Source organism: Bactrocera latifrons, unplaced genomic scaffold (genome assembly GCF_001853355.1).
Source record: "Bactrocera latifrons isolate USDA-ARS-PBARC rearing strain unplaced genomic scaffold, ASM185335v1 scaffold_281, whole genome shotgun sequence".
In the NCBI taxonomy this organism is placed as follows: Eukaryota; Metazoa; Arthropoda; class Insecta; order Diptera; family Tephritidae; genus Bactrocera; species Bactrocera latifrons.
The window spans coordinates 113,059-128,812 of NW_017536419.1; the positions used below are offsets into that span (position 1 = coordinate 113,059).

The following is a 15,754-nucleotide window of genomic DNA, read 5'->3' on the forward strand; positions in this document are numbered from 1 at the left end:
AAAAAAAAATAAAGAAAACAAAACTCAACGCAAGTTTTCTGTTGCAATTAAATACTAACATTCTTCCATATACCTACACATATACACACATGTCATATTTATACATATGTACTTTATATATAATGTTAAACCTTAGATACACAAATAAAAAATAATTAAATTATTTTGTAAAAAGACAAAAGTAAACCGGGTTTTCCCAATTGCATGTCTTTGTTCATTATCATGCAAAGCATTTTGAAATGTTTTTAAATTATTTTCCATGCCTTGATAACTTTGAATTAACGGATATAAATTGAACAATGAATAATTTAAAACACGATCGCAAAATTTGCTGTAAGAAATGCCGTAGATAATTTATAATTCACTTTTATGAACAAGCAATAGATTAAAAAAGAAATAAAAATAATCCTTTTAGTGCTCACCTAAACATATGGCTCTATATTATGGTTTACAATCCCCTTTGGCAGCAATAAATATGTAAATAATCAGTGACAATTTGGCATTTTGCTCACTGCCTGCAAAGATGTAGGTATATTGATTTAGCAAATGAAAAAAACTGAAATTTCTTTTCATTTTACATATTTTTAAATTAACCAATTTTTCTTTAATAAGCCACCGCTACCTCGAATTTTTGCTAATTGCATCAAAGTAAGAGAAATAATATTAAGAAAAACTAATTATAGTATGCTATAGTAATTATATTAGGGTAAAAACTTAACATTTTCCAAAATTTTCAGTTCACACTATTTTCGATAATAGATTTTTTACAGATTTGTTTTAATCATTACATGAGATGTGGTATGGGCGGGCCTGGGGTATATTGATGAATGTGTATTTATAATGCTAACATTTTACGCCAGTTATAATTTTTATAGTGTTTTTGTTTATAAACTAAATAACTAGTGGCTAATTTTGTTTTGCCTTTTTAGAAATTTGTGATTTTTGTGTAAGAAGGATGTGTATTTCTTAATCTTTGTAAATATTCTTTTTTATATATTTGTAAGTTTTATTAATTGTGTTCATTATTTTTTAGTTATATTTTACCCATATGATTTTTGTTACACAATTTATTTATGGTTTATTTTTTTTTGTTAATAATATTTATATACCTTTACTTTACTGTGTTTATAATAACGATACATCATTTTATAATTATTATTTATACTCTTACCAATTTTGAATTTAATGTATATTTTCATCATTCACATTTCTTTGTTATTTTTTATTTTCTTTTACACGCTGCTTTACTTGTATTATATTCAGCATATTTCCGTAAGCTTACAACTTAAGGCGTAATTACAAACTAAATATAATTTAGTCACAAAACTTTTTTATTTTCATTTTATTATTGTAATATTCCTCAAACTTTTTTTTCCATTTTTTGCCATACCCTAAAGTGATTGGCTATATTTTATGCAGTCCTGCTGGAAACTCATTTTTCTGAATTTCAAGATAACACACATATTTATATTCACAATTTCCTTCCTCCTCCAACTATTTTTCTCATTTCACTTCAGCTTTGTTTGCTCCTCCAAGCCAACAAGCCGTAAACTAAATATATGAGTCAAAAATTTCAACTTTCACAGCTTTTTTCTCCCTCGCACTCTATTCTGACTACTAATTTGATTCATAAATTCTTCACTCCACGTGGTCAATTTCCAACTTTATTTCAAATTTTTGAATTCTTTACAATCATGCTTTATGCAACACTCATTATATTTTTTTTAACTAAGTAGTATAAGTAAATTTTAAATATAATTATTTATTGTATTCTCTTTTTTTGTTTTGTATGAATAGCAAAAACTTAAGCGTTTCGTCGTCTCTCATTGTTATTTTTTTTTTATAAATTTATATATACAAATATATATCTTCACTTTCATGTTTACATAATTTAAATTAGATTTACATTTGTATAATTTTTCTTTTATTTAAATATATTGTAGAATAGAAAAGCTTAAATGGTTTATATACTATATATATATATGTATACATTTTTAACTTTTTTCCGCGCAACCACAGCAGCGTGCTTTTACTCAAAACCATTTGTTCTCGTTTAAATAAGTTAGTTATACTTTATTCTTAACTCAGGCTTATAACTGTAACTCGTTCTTTTTATTTAATCAGCAGTTTTTGCATTTTATTTTTATATTTCTTTACTCTATTTGTTTGTTTTGTTGCATAAGTCTTAGCGTTTTTATATATAGTTTTTTCATCTCACATACTGTCAATGTTATGTCGAAAATAGCATAAATTAGTCTTAACTGAACATATTTATAAACAAAATGCACATTAATTTTGAGCTAAAGCTATTTAATGATTGATTCTTCACTTTTATCTAATGAGTCTTAAAAATTGTAATTCGCCCTCTTTATTCTATGCCAGATCACAATATTTTTTTTCGAAAATAAGCAAAAAAACGTCAACATAAAAAGTTAAAGAGTGCTAAAAAATAATGCCTTGTTTTTAAACATCGTTACCATCAAAACTGATTTGTATTTTGATGATTTGTATGTGGTGAGTTTAGAGCGTTGATTGTATTATTGCATTTCAATTTGCCGTGCTTTCTAACGTTAAGCATTTTCACAGGATTCCAAATTTATAAGAGCTGGTTACAGAAGTACACTAAAAAATATTTTGTAAACGATTAATATTATCCATACGTAACAAAATATCTAATAAATTAACCGAAGTAAAACGTGATTTTTGGTAACAGCGAACTTATGTGTACTGTGAATTAACTTCGATGTTGTTTTTTAATTTATGTTCTATCTATAATGACATTTGCGCTTTCAAGAAAAAATAAAATGGATTACAATTCGCTACTCACATAAAATAAATAAAAAAGAAAAAATCCAATTAAATAAATATCTTCAAGTTGGGTCATTCCATGACTGTAAAGAATTGTACTGAATTTTCGTGTTCATTTAACCAGCTCCTTTTTAATCCATAAATTTATACAGTTCTTACGTGTTTAGTTTAATTTTCACATTTATATATTTACATATATATTATTTAGTGAATTTGCATTGTTTTGTTAAAATTCCAGGCTTATGTTCATGGGTGTATATGGGAATGCTACGGTATACAAATTATTTTTATAATACAAAGTTTGTGAGTTCTTGAAAATTTGGTGCTTGTGCAAAAGTATTCTTTGAAACTTTGCTATTATTTTTATGTTGGAACGGTTTAAGAAATTTTAAAACAAAAATATTTGCTTTCTATTTTAGTTTTATACTTTGAAGTTACAACTGCCTAAAACTGCTAAACGTTTACAATAACTCTTGTCCATTAACCGTACTGTACCGTCTGTATACAATTAAAATATACTGGTAAAGGCTATTTAATTCTATAATTTCAGATTTTTCCTGCAGGCGATTACTGGACTATTTTTATGTTTGAATTATGCCAAGACAACTGGTAATACATCAGTTACGGCGCTTAGTTTTTAACGCAAATTAAAGTTGGATGACAATGTAGCGTGGACCTGGGCAGACGGCAGAGTCTTTGCTGCATACCTATAGTTACTTTTTCTCACAATATATCTCTTGCACACTCTCACTCAGTAGGGTTTTCATTTAGTAATAGTGGTTGTTGTTGCTGTTACCATTATTGCAATTGCTCTTGTTGTAATTGCGGTTATTTTGCAACTGGTAATGTTGTTGCAAGTGTTGTTGCTGCTGCCGTATGCGTTCGTGTTCACAATGCCAAATTTGTGGAGCAGGTGGTTGCTGTTGTTGCTGCTGCTGATGTTTCTGTATCGGTTGTTGTTGTGGCGTTCGTCCAGACGCCTGCAGTCACAACTAATCTTCGTCGCTGAGTGCTTCATATTGCGCCGACAACAGCGGCTTCGGCTCAACTACTGGCGCACCACCTGATGCTGCGGCGCCGCTAGACACTGTCATGGCAACACCTCCACTGCCAGTGATACCTATTGAATGACTGGATGTTTGTTTGCCAATGTGTGATGTTGGTACCTGATGTCCCAACGATGATAGTTGCGATGTTGTCATTTGTGAAGGAGGTGCTAAAGCTGCTACTGAACTCGGAACATTAAGCGCGCTGTACGGATATGCGTACGTGGTTGGGGCAAATGTTGTGACCGGCGGTTGAGGCTGATACGCACCTAATGGTGGCGGCTGTGAAGATACTATGCTGTGATGTGTATCGTTATTGATGTTACCACTGCCAGCACTACTACCACTGGAGGATACTGTCGACACTCGTCTATTATCGCGCCCATCATCGTACTGATTGGGTGTTTTGCGCATTGTGTTACTAACTGGGCCATCGTGCAGGTCCTTGCCTCCGCGATGATCGTTGTGCGCATGCTGATGCTGCATTTCTTCATCCTCGGTGCGCATTACTTCCACAATGCGTTTTTTTACATACTTCATTGTATCGAATGGATGGTTTTGTGTCACTGAACCGCTAGATGGGATAATACCAACACCACTTCCACTACCACTATTGCCCCCTGTCATACGTTGATCATGAGGTGATGGTATCGACGACGAACCACCACTACCCGCGCTACTGCTACGTGCATGCATACTCATAGGTGGTGCTACGCTAGACGGTGGGGTTGGACCATGCGAATGGTAATAATGACTAGCAGCAACTGCAGCTGCATTCTGATCATGTGGTGGCTGCATCATCAGATCATATTTCCGTGGACTCACAGTTTGCTGCATTCGGATAATGTTGCGCTCATCAGCTGGTGTATTGGAACGGCCACTACCGGTCGCCGACATGCCACTATTACCTTGAAGGCCAGAGGCACCACTGGTGCTGACCGTGACTCCACTACTGTTGTTTTGTGTGTTAGCTGCCTTATTTCGTTCGGTAACCGCGGCCACAGCGGCCGCTTCTACTTCTTTCTGTTGCAATCGTCTATTATATTTTGTCCAATGTTCAGTCATAACCATCGGTTGCTGTTCCTGAAGATAGGGCATATAGTTAACATGTGGTCTTAACTGCATCGGGTTCGGACAATAATCATTCGCTATAATAGAATCCGCCAACTCGCCGAATGTGATATTTGTCTTCAGTATTTGCGGCTGCTTTTGTGCCTGGACCTGTGCTTGGGATGTTGGGGGCAATAATGAAACACCTGGTTGAGTAGATAAACTACCAGGTGGGCCACCACTCTGAAGACCGCCTCGGTTTATATGAGAAACATTACTACCACGCGAATTCACTACACTAACACTTGGCGATTCATGTTGATTACTACTACTGCTGGCACGATCGCTGTCCAAGTCAATGTTGATGACACTCGGCGAGTTCGCTTTGCCATTATTCTCGGCTGCGGCCAGTGAGGTAGCACCAGGATGTTGCCGTACTGAGGGGGGCAATTCACGCGAATTATACTGTCAAATAAATATTTGCATTGAAATCATTCTAACACTTTTTCAATTTATAGATAATAAAGTACTCACATATGATGGTCGGTTCATATTGGCTGGATTCGGTTCCGAGCTGCCCTGTATGATCGATTGCTTTATGATTGCATCGATTAAGACCTGTGCTGACAATGTACTGTCCTGTGGTGTCCTATGATATCTGCGCGTTAGTAAGATTACAAACACGTACACAAACACACAGATGAAGATGCCAACGTATGGTCGAGACAGTCATGCGGTCAACAGTGAATGAACGATGGTTTGATGGTTAGCAGTTGATGAATGGGCGAAACATGTTGGTGATGGTACATATTCACAAATATTGAAAGAGAAAGAGAAAGAATCATGAAAATATGAGCCGGAGGTTGTTGATGCGAAATATTTATGTATGTATTAATAATAGGCAGCTAAATTAACATAAATCCGTAATAAATCCAAAACAAATCCTTCGAATGCATTATATATGGATAAGTTATGCAAACACATGTGGGAATGACATAAGACATTACATGGATGCAATAAAATGAAATTGTTTGAAATATTGTGACCCCTCAAAACCTATTCATCTATCATTGAATTTCAGACGTCAAATATAAATTTCCTAAATCAGTCGAGTCAATGAACTAAAACCACCCAAATATGTATAAAAGATGCACTGTCAAAAAAAAAATCATTTTAACTGACACAATTCTTAACTTTTAATTTCAATATTAATTTGTTGACCCTTAGCATAATCCATTTATTTGCCGATTATTTAAAGGTACTGAAATCACCAGTTTTGCTTCGAGTACATTACATTTGAGTAGTAGTTTGTAGCTTTATAGCTTTTATTGAACTGTGTCTATGTTCAAATACCTAGTGGATACTTATTGCTTCATCCTCCTTGAGTTAGTGATGTTTAATGTACTATGTACTGTTATTATATTATGCTTTATAGTTTCCGTTTGAGGCTTATTGCATTCACTTACATATCTCTTTCGCGATCGGGTATAGCACGCGGTGGTCCAGTTTCGGGGCCCCCTCGCATATAATGCTGAGCCGCTGCACTCATGCGCTCTGTCATGCGTCGACCCGCTGCATCGCGCTCGTTTGCAGCAATGCATTCCGCCATGCGTTCCCGTTCTCGTTCACGATCACGGTCGCGTTCCCTCTCACGTTCTCTCTGTTCACGTTCTTTTTCACGCTCTCGGTCACGTTTCTGCTGTAAATCACGATCCCGCTCGATAGCATGTATCCTACGCTGGAGATCAGCATTAGCAGCAACGCTCGCCGCAGCCTGTTGTTGGCGATATTGGTGATGCTGTTGAGCCGCTGCGCGTTGCTGTTGATGATAGCTCAACTGCATCATTTGGTACCGTATATCCTGTTGAGTGGGAGGCGGTTGGTTCGGAGACGAATGTTGTTGATGAGGTGGTGGCTGTGGCGCTTCATGTCGAAGTTGTTTCTCCTCCTTCTGTTGTGATGGCACTGGTAATTGTGGCTGTTGTACGGCAACATCCACAAACGAGGAAAATGCATCATGACCAGCTAAAAGACGACAATGAAAAATATTAAATAAATGTTTCAAAGGGAAGCGGAACCGTCTTAATAAAGTACTGACCTGGCGGATAGTTATGTGGCATCACATGTAAACGGCCTTGAGGCATTGTTGCAGGTGAGGGTGGCTTTGAACCAGTATTATGGCGTTGTATGACACCTTGTCGTGGGGGAGGCGGTGTGCGATGAGGGCTGGGAGTGCTGTAAGTTAAAAACGTAGATAAATTCCAGGTAAATTCAAATTTGTCGATTCAACTTAATAAAAGCTTGATAAAATTTTATACTATTTCTCACCTGTTCACATGTTCAGCGGGTGAGGCACGACTTGAGTACTCAGTTCTTCCACGGTCCTTGTCGTAGAATACCAGTGCGCTGGCTGGACCACTAACACTATTACGAGGCGATGGAGACTCTTTGTCCGAACCACCGCCTCCTCCACCGGCACTGTTACTGCTGCCACGTGATACGTTTCGCTGTTGACCCTGCATTTGCTGTGACGTTATATAGTCATGCAACACTATCTGACGAGTGCTCAGTACTGACGACTGGTCAACGGAATATGGTGAACGCGCATAAGGCGAGCTGCCACCATAGCCCTGCGGCTGTGGTGCTTGTGGCGATGACTGTTGCGGAGGTGGCAACACACCGGGATGGCCAACCACTGGAATTTGCTGTTGTTGTGCTGGACTTTGACGCTGCGAAGTTTTATAATATTCGTATGAACGTTTGCTCTCCATGTGATGTGAAGGCAAGTGAATAGGTGTGCCCTGGGTTATGGAGCCAATTTTATTGTTTGCATCGACACCGGAAGGAGGAGTCTGTCTCAATATACTCTCAAACTTAGGGCTCAGCGTCGCAGGCGAAGGATGTACTATAATTTGTTGGGCATTATTAACTGGCGTACCATGTGTAATGGAACCTTTCGGACCAACCATTATTTGTTGTTGTTGCTGTTGTTGTGATGGTGATGCTGTTGTTGTATGGGAAGATGGACCATGTATCAGCTGGGGACTTAATTTGGGCGCCATTTTACCACCCACTTTGCTACTATTACCTCCTACTCCCGATGGTAACTGCATGTGGGTCTGGTGCGTGGACAGAGGCGGCTGTTGCGGTGGCGGTTGTCCGCCGCCCGCTTGAGATCGTGCGCTCACGACACCTTGTGTTATGGGACCAGGTACTTGAGACATGTAGACGGAACCATGTGGTCCCTTACCCACTGTTGCCGGATGTGGATGATATAAATACGTTGGATTTGAAGGGCCTAGATCTGGGCCACGATATATGGATGCAGCGTTGCCGACATGCTTTACAGCACCTGGTGGTGGTTGATGGCGGGGTCCATTATCAGTGCTCAAAGAACTTGTACCGCTGTTCAATGTATGGGGTGATGGACCATCTCGAGCAGGTTTCTTTATTGAGAGGTCAAGAGTCTGAGGTTCTGGTTCGTTGTTCCGAAGTTGTTGAGAACCAACACTGGACATTGCATATCGAATTGCATCTGATGGCTGCTGTTGTGTTGAGGATAGTGTCTTTCCAGATTTCACTACCGGTGTTATAGTGGCCTTGATTTCATGTTGATGTAACATACCATGTGGTGGAAGATGTTGGTGAGACAAATGAGAGTTTACAACAGATATTGTTGCTAAATTTTCGGGGTGCATAATGCCACCAGGAGGGCCTTGGCTACCCGGTGGACCCTGTCCAGCGTTTGAAGTCGATGCATTTGATTGACGTGCATTCAGACCTATTGGTTGCCCATGAGCTTGCTGCTTTACTATAGCTCCTTCATTACGGAACTCGCCAACTATTGTAACATCATTATTAGAATTGTTATTATTATTATTACTGAGATCTCCCCGACTGCGTATGGGTTCCATGATCGGTTTCACGCTATGCATAGGCGCCGCATTTGGGATTTGTGAAGGCATTTTCACTGGTGGCGGGCCTTTAGTTTTAAGCGACAGCTCGATTACTGAATATAAAACATCTTGCACATTCGCACCAGTTTGTTCTCGTGGAGGCATTCCCATAACCGGCTGTGGTGGTCCGTTCAGTTGAACAGCGTGTATTTGTTGGGCATTTGCTATTGGCGGTGCGAGTCCAACGTTGCCTTGACCTTGTCCCAACCCACTGCTATTTAATATTACTTTGGGACTTTGACGGTTCGCTGGCGAATTCTCGTTTTCCTCGTCTGCAGTCTCAGTGGCTGACGAATCATACTCCTCGGATGTCTTCTGCTTTTTTGGCGCTTGTCCCAGTGGTGGTAGCAAACGTTCATCAGCTTTAATCCCAGCAGATGTTATAGTTACCGTTGTAGTATCCGCCGCATTAGAGGAAACACTAGCTGCAATCGGCGTCTGTGGCTTTTGTACATCCTTCGTCATCGAGTTATGTCGTTGTGATTCTGGACTCTCCACAGAAGCAGTATCACTTCCACCAACTTCCCGTTCATCGCACGACGAAGTACTTACATCAGATTCATCACCATCCATTCGACGATCTTCGTCTGTAAGGTTTATTTGCGGATCAAGATCCAATTTACGCCGTATACGCATTAGACAAGCCGAACAACAACGTGTTGCTTGCGGTGGTATTTGGAACTCTTGAAAGATGGGATCTCTTATATCAGACGCCAGATCGAACAAACGTGCCGGAATGTTGTGTAGACGTTTAGCGCGATCTTTCGGATTCGGACACGTCGGAATGGGGCAATTCGTATAACGATTACGTACCGATTTACATTGACACGAGTTACAGACTCGCGCTCCCACTGGTATTGTGTCATCTGGAATGCCATACTGTTGCCCGCGACCCTTTTTAAGAGGACGTGTACGAGGACAAGCCTCTGCCTTGCAAACGAAGCATGTAGCCAATTTATCTGCATAAAGAGAAAAAACAGTTATTAGAAATCATAACGAAGCTTGTAAATACAAAAAAGTCAATGTGAGTTCGAAATAAGAGAAGCTAATATATTTTAAGACTATATTTCGGTTGGGTTGTATTAGCGACTCCGCAATACTTTTCTTTATAGTAAGAATAACAAAATATAGTGACATCAATCAATCGTGTTAAACCTGAATTTCGTGGTTTGCCTAATTATTTTGTTGTCAACTCCAAAAAAAAAATTAAACTGAAAACTATGATGTGACTTGTAAGCAATTATGGACTTTAAAAGTAAATAATAATTAATATATAGTATACATTTATGTTTAAAAAATTTTGTAAGAAGTATGAAATATACAACTGAATAAGTTTTTCCCTATTACATTTATATATACATATAATAAAAATAAATCAAAGAAAATATAAATAAATAATGGAACAACTCGTAGAGCCACATTTAATGCGAAATGAAAAGAAAAGAAACTTATGTGAACAGCGCAAACAAGCGAAGATATTCAAAAATTTAAGTTAATTAATTGCATGCCCACTACCTTTATTCTCCTCATTAGCAGTAATATGTTAAGGGCAACAAACAGATGCTCTGCAAAACCAACCTGAGTTTGCAAAAGCAGTTATGCAAAGGCATCAAAAATCAAAGGAAGTAGACATGAAGTCTTTTGCATATAAATTGATATACGTAAGGACATTGTTCATGAGAACAAATATGACCGTGACGCATTTCACTACGTGAAAGTTTTACTATTATACTTCTTCCGATTTTTTTTTTTTTTTTTGAATTAGAAGTCCCTAATATGTTAGACTCGCTGCAAGACGGATTCAAACTATTGCTTTTCAGTAATCCAATCCGTATACAATTTAATTAGTAAAATGCCACTTCGAATTGCTACACTAAAATCGCACACATTGACGCTGTTAATTATTTTTTTCAAGAGATTTTATTGTTCCCATTGTAGTTATTTCTTAATGCTAAACAAACATAACTAATTGAAATATTTTTCTTTCAATTAACTATAACAAAGAAACATAAATATTCGTACTCGTATGTACTCTTGCCGACAATTTCTCTTCAATGGGTATCAAGGAGACTTTAGTAAATAATGACTGCCCCTTAGGGACTTTATGGTTTATGAACATTTAAGAAATTGAATGGGATTGCATTTCGACTTAACAATAAAATAAAAAAAAAAATAAAAAGATAAAGTTATTTAGATGCAACAAACTTGATAGAAACGGACAGAGTAGATAAAGTTCGTCACAAAGTTTGTAACAGTGTCAAGGAAAAGTCGGAATTCTTATAAAATATACATACATATACGTAAATAAGTGATCAGTTCGTACGTCTATCTGTACATACGCGAACTAGCCCCTCATTTTTAGAAATATGGATCAGAAATAACACTATGGCATTCCTGAACGATCGGAATCAAGTGATTGAATGGAATTTTCTATTTGAATGGAACTTCTTTTTTAACGGATTAATGTTTAAGGCAACAGTACTATTTAAAAAAATAAATATCATTTGGAATCACTATAAAATTTACTAGCCACACAAACAGAACGACCCAAGTTCCAGTTCCTGTACTGAATCTTATTTATGAAGGGTATAATAGCTTCGGTGCAACTGAAGTTACGAAGAAGACATTATTTCTTGTTTTAATAAAAAATTTCTATATCCTATTTTAATCAAACATTTAACAATATGTTGAAATATTTATGTACTCGAATATATTTTTTTAATATTAAAAATCTTTTAGTCGCCTGTTTTCCTAATTCAAATCGCAAATACTTTATGAAATCAAGTATGAAACCATATGTTGTCACAAACAAAATCTGAATCATTGACAAGAACGAATTAAAATTATTTAGCGCTGTCCTATCCCCTCTAATCTGAAATATTAAATTCTTAATACACCCAACGCACGCATTTTTCAATTTGCCAAAACATAGAAGGAGTAAACAATCATTGTTACTTTACAACCAACCAGCACTGATCTCTCAAACTGACTCTCACTTTCGACTCATTTCCGTACGCTCAATGCTTTTGCAAAAATAGAAGAAAAATCCGACCACTTTAGCTTTGCTTGTTGGCGGGTGTGTGCATTCACCCAAGTGCCAGTTAATTTGCTAATTTGGTGGTTAAATTTTAATAAGCCAACGCAAAAAAGATAGAGGTGGGGCAGTGCATATTCTCTCGCATATTCATTCTTACACAACAGAGAGAAATACAAATGAACCGACAATACTATTGCGAAGTTGAGTGTTGAAAGGTTTTTCCTTTTAAATTCTTCTTCCTCTTTTTATGAGTTTCGTAAAATTTTTGTTTTTGCTTTGGACTCACTATGATAGCAGCAAATTATGTACAATTATTTTAATGAAATGTAAAGAAGAGTATGTGGAGCAGTAGCAGACAGGCGTCAAGCGGCAGTCCGCCATTGTGGGTGGGGTGTTGATGGCGAAGGGGTGAAAATTTTAATTGCATTTAAGAGAAATGCTGATTGCGTTTATTCATTGTGAGGGCGTTGATTTTTAATAATAAATGAGCGGCGGAAAGGATACTAAAGTGACACTAAATGTTTGGGTGAGGGAGGAGTTGTATGAAGAGTGAGCACAAAGACAGTTGAGTCGCCATGAAATGTGTTTAACGGGTAGTTAAATTTGGTCTCTAATACAAACAACTCTGTTAATTTTTTAACGTTTTGCCTGGTTGCTTAAATAAAAAGAAATTTGATAAATATTATATATATAAGCATATATGTATAGTTGGTACATACATATATAAATCAATAAAAAATGAATAAAATACTTGAATACCAATGTTTATGTGCATATATTTTCGTACGATTATACAAATTTATATTGTCGGTAATAATAACCTTTGAGTACTAGTGCTGCCAGCAAATTTTGCAATAAATTACTTTTATTCCCATAATTTTTCCAAATTGATTCAATCTTGTAAGTAAATATATGCAATATTTATTATCTCATAATACATGTGCACAGGCACATTATGGTAATATGATTATTTTTTTTTTATTAAATCATTTTTTGTAAACTCGTACAAAAACTGCTGATTGTTATTTAATTAATTTTATATTTTTTCCAAAAAATTAAAATGGCAAGCTAATTATAAAGTTATTCAAACCCAAGCAAGAAAATATATGCAAACAAATGCAAGCGCTGATAAACCTGTACATATGTACATACATATATACGAGTATATTTAATTTGACCAATGACTGGTTTGGCATTGCATTTTCGACATATTCATCTTATCACCCTTGGTTCAGAAATGGTTGCTGCATGAAAAATTCAGTAGGCATACAATACCCCAAAATCAAACTATTTACCTATGCACCAGCTTCACCTACATATGTACATGTGGGATGCACGTTCCCTACATTTACTCATCCATCTACCCATAAGTACATTGGCCATCAATCATGCATTGGTTGGCATTTGTACAATTATCAACGAATTGATTGCATGTTGGGTATTAAATGCTGATATCGGCATAATTGTTTATTCGAATAAATTTACAAAAATTAGCTCATGTGTAATTAATTCGCATTAATGGAAAATTGTGTTAATTAAATGTTGTTTAAACGTATTATAGAAAAAATATATTTACATATGTAAAAAAGTAAACAGAAGCCCATGAATGTATATACATAGCTTCATACATATGTATATCAATTTCCGTAAAAATACTGATACATTAATACATACAGATGATGGCGCGCATGATAAAAATGATATTAAAACTGCCCAAACGTTTATCGAAGTTGTCCATCGAGCTGCCACCAACCATCGCACACCTCACTTATCTCTCTGCGCATAAATTCATCAATGCCGCCAACGTCACCGCTTACGCCACGCAATTGTAATTAATTACTCGATTTTATTTTAATTCATTACAATATCGCTCTTCGACGTTTTTGTGCGCTTTATTTTATCATGGTTTTGTTTCATGATATTGATGCTTATCCACACTTATGTCTTGTTGATCAAAACTCGAAGCGACCAGTAACAGTTTCAGCTGCACCAGTCGCCTTACTAGTTTCTGCAGCAGATAATAAACATACTAAAATATTATTTTATTTTTTTAAGCCACTCCAAATTTTGCTGCAACTACACTCTATTAAATTAGTGAAAGCTTAATTGAAAGTGGGTAGTTGCCACAACAGACTCCTAGATTAATGGGACTAGTTGAGACGGGACATGAACTAGTAGTTTTTTTATGAAAAATGAAAACTTCGCAATTTTGTCTGCCAGGTTCTTGAGCGTGTGTGTCGTTTATTCGCTGACTTCGCTTTGTACGTCAGTTTCGAAAAACGGAATTCCGTTGTGATTGTTAGTGCCAATGCAAGTACTCTCACCAATCGGATTGTCGCTGGCGCTCTTTTATCATACTATTTGTTTTTGGTAATAAAAGAATATGGAATTGTGCGGCAGAGATGGCGACACCTTAATGCAACGAATGGAAAATATCAATTCGAATTATTTACACTTTGCTACATATTTGTATTCGATTTTATATGGGTTTTAACTGTCACTGTTTGCCAGTAAACGGGCGACAAGCAGAGCGATAGCGGTTGGTTTCTTTAACAATTGAAATGTGAGTTGGAATTAATTGGATAGATTTTGGAAGGCTCATAAAGACATGCATATGTACAGGGTATGTCCGGGAAGTAGTAGGACTAATCTTCCGCCGAGACTGTACTTCGGAGCGTGCGCGCACCGGCTGGATTCGGAAGCGGGCGTTCCTAGCAAAGGAACGAGCGGCTGATCAGTTGCCTCCGTACTAGGCCTTTTTGGAGGGTCGAGCGTAATTTTTTTTAAATTGACTCAGTCCCAGTACTTTCCGGAAAAACCCTGTTCATACAGGGGCAGGAACAGTGTCTCCAAGTCAGCAAATAATTCTGTAAAAATTTACTTTGAAGTGATTTCAAACATTAATGGCACTACTATACCATCGAACAGGCGATATGATAAAAATGGGAGTTAGAATTAATTGCACCAATTTCACCTAACTTCATATAAATCGAATGCAAACGTTAAAGTTACAGCTATTTCAATAAAATAAGACTATGCAATGGTTCCATTTTTACAAAGAGCAAATATAAAATTTTTTGTAAGACTTGAAAAGGTGTAAAACGTTAACCAGAGGATCGGAATCTTAGCAATTTTATTACATAGCTCCTACACTGACGGACAAACTCGGCATAAGATTTGTTAGAAAAACGAAAATCATTACATAGAGTAAATGGGGGTAGAGGTAGTATCGAATCGTTTTTATCTATGGACTTTTATCATGCCACATACTAATATTATACATACATATTATGAGTAAAATAATATATGCGGACTTAGCGAAGTATAAACCCGATTCAATCTATTTTTGATAAACGAAATTACTATAGTGATAACAGGATTCTCCATGAATTTTAATTGTATAACTCACACATTTACCGCTATTTCGATCAAAGGTCAAGTATAGATACTTGGGTCCACATATTCGGTAGCTAGGGGCTTGCAACGTTTTGGCTAGACTTGGACAGAAGAATGCTACGTACTAAAATTAGTCGAAAGTGGACGGTGCCATAAGCATTATCTAATTTTCACACCGGCTTTCATAAAGCCCTCTTATACCATCTTAGAGGTACAATTTAATGTCTCTGGCGTATTTAGTTAGTGAGTTATTGCGCTTTTATTAGTTTTAAACAGTACCGTTGTATGGGGAGTGAGCGGGATTATCCTGCGATTTCATAAATTTTCACACCTTCGGTAGTAGTACTCATAATATCCGAATTTAGCAAATTTTGTTGTTGTAGCTGTAGTGGATTAGGTGATATGTACAACCACTAGATGAACAACAGGTTGCAAGAGTATAAAAATTCACTGAGAAACGC

At 36.7% G+C, this 15,754-nt stretch overlaps 1 protein-coding gene across 1 annotated transcript in view; it reads right to left on the minus strand.

The window, feature by feature from the left end:
* Nucleotides 1-1,642: 1,642 nt before the first annotated feature.
* The window catches only part of LOC108970108, a 150,299-nt gene continuing 136,187 nt past the window's right edge, over nt 1,643-15,754 (minus strand). Inside the window, exons 5-9 of the mRNA XM_018935259.1 lie at nt 7,233-9,819; nt 7,003-7,139; nt 6,371-6,929; nt 5,439-5,562; nt 1,643-5,369 (exon numbers count right to left, since the gene is read on the minus strand). Coding sequence (XP_018790804.1) covers nt 3,801-5,369; nt 5,439-5,562; nt 6,371-6,929; nt 7,003-7,139; nt 7,233-9,819 — 4,976 coding nt within the window. The 3' untranslated portion in view covers nt 1,643-3,800. The remainder of the gene's footprint in view (nt 5,370-5,438; nt 5,563-6,370; nt 6,930-7,002; nt 7,140-7,232; nt 9,820-15,754) is intronic.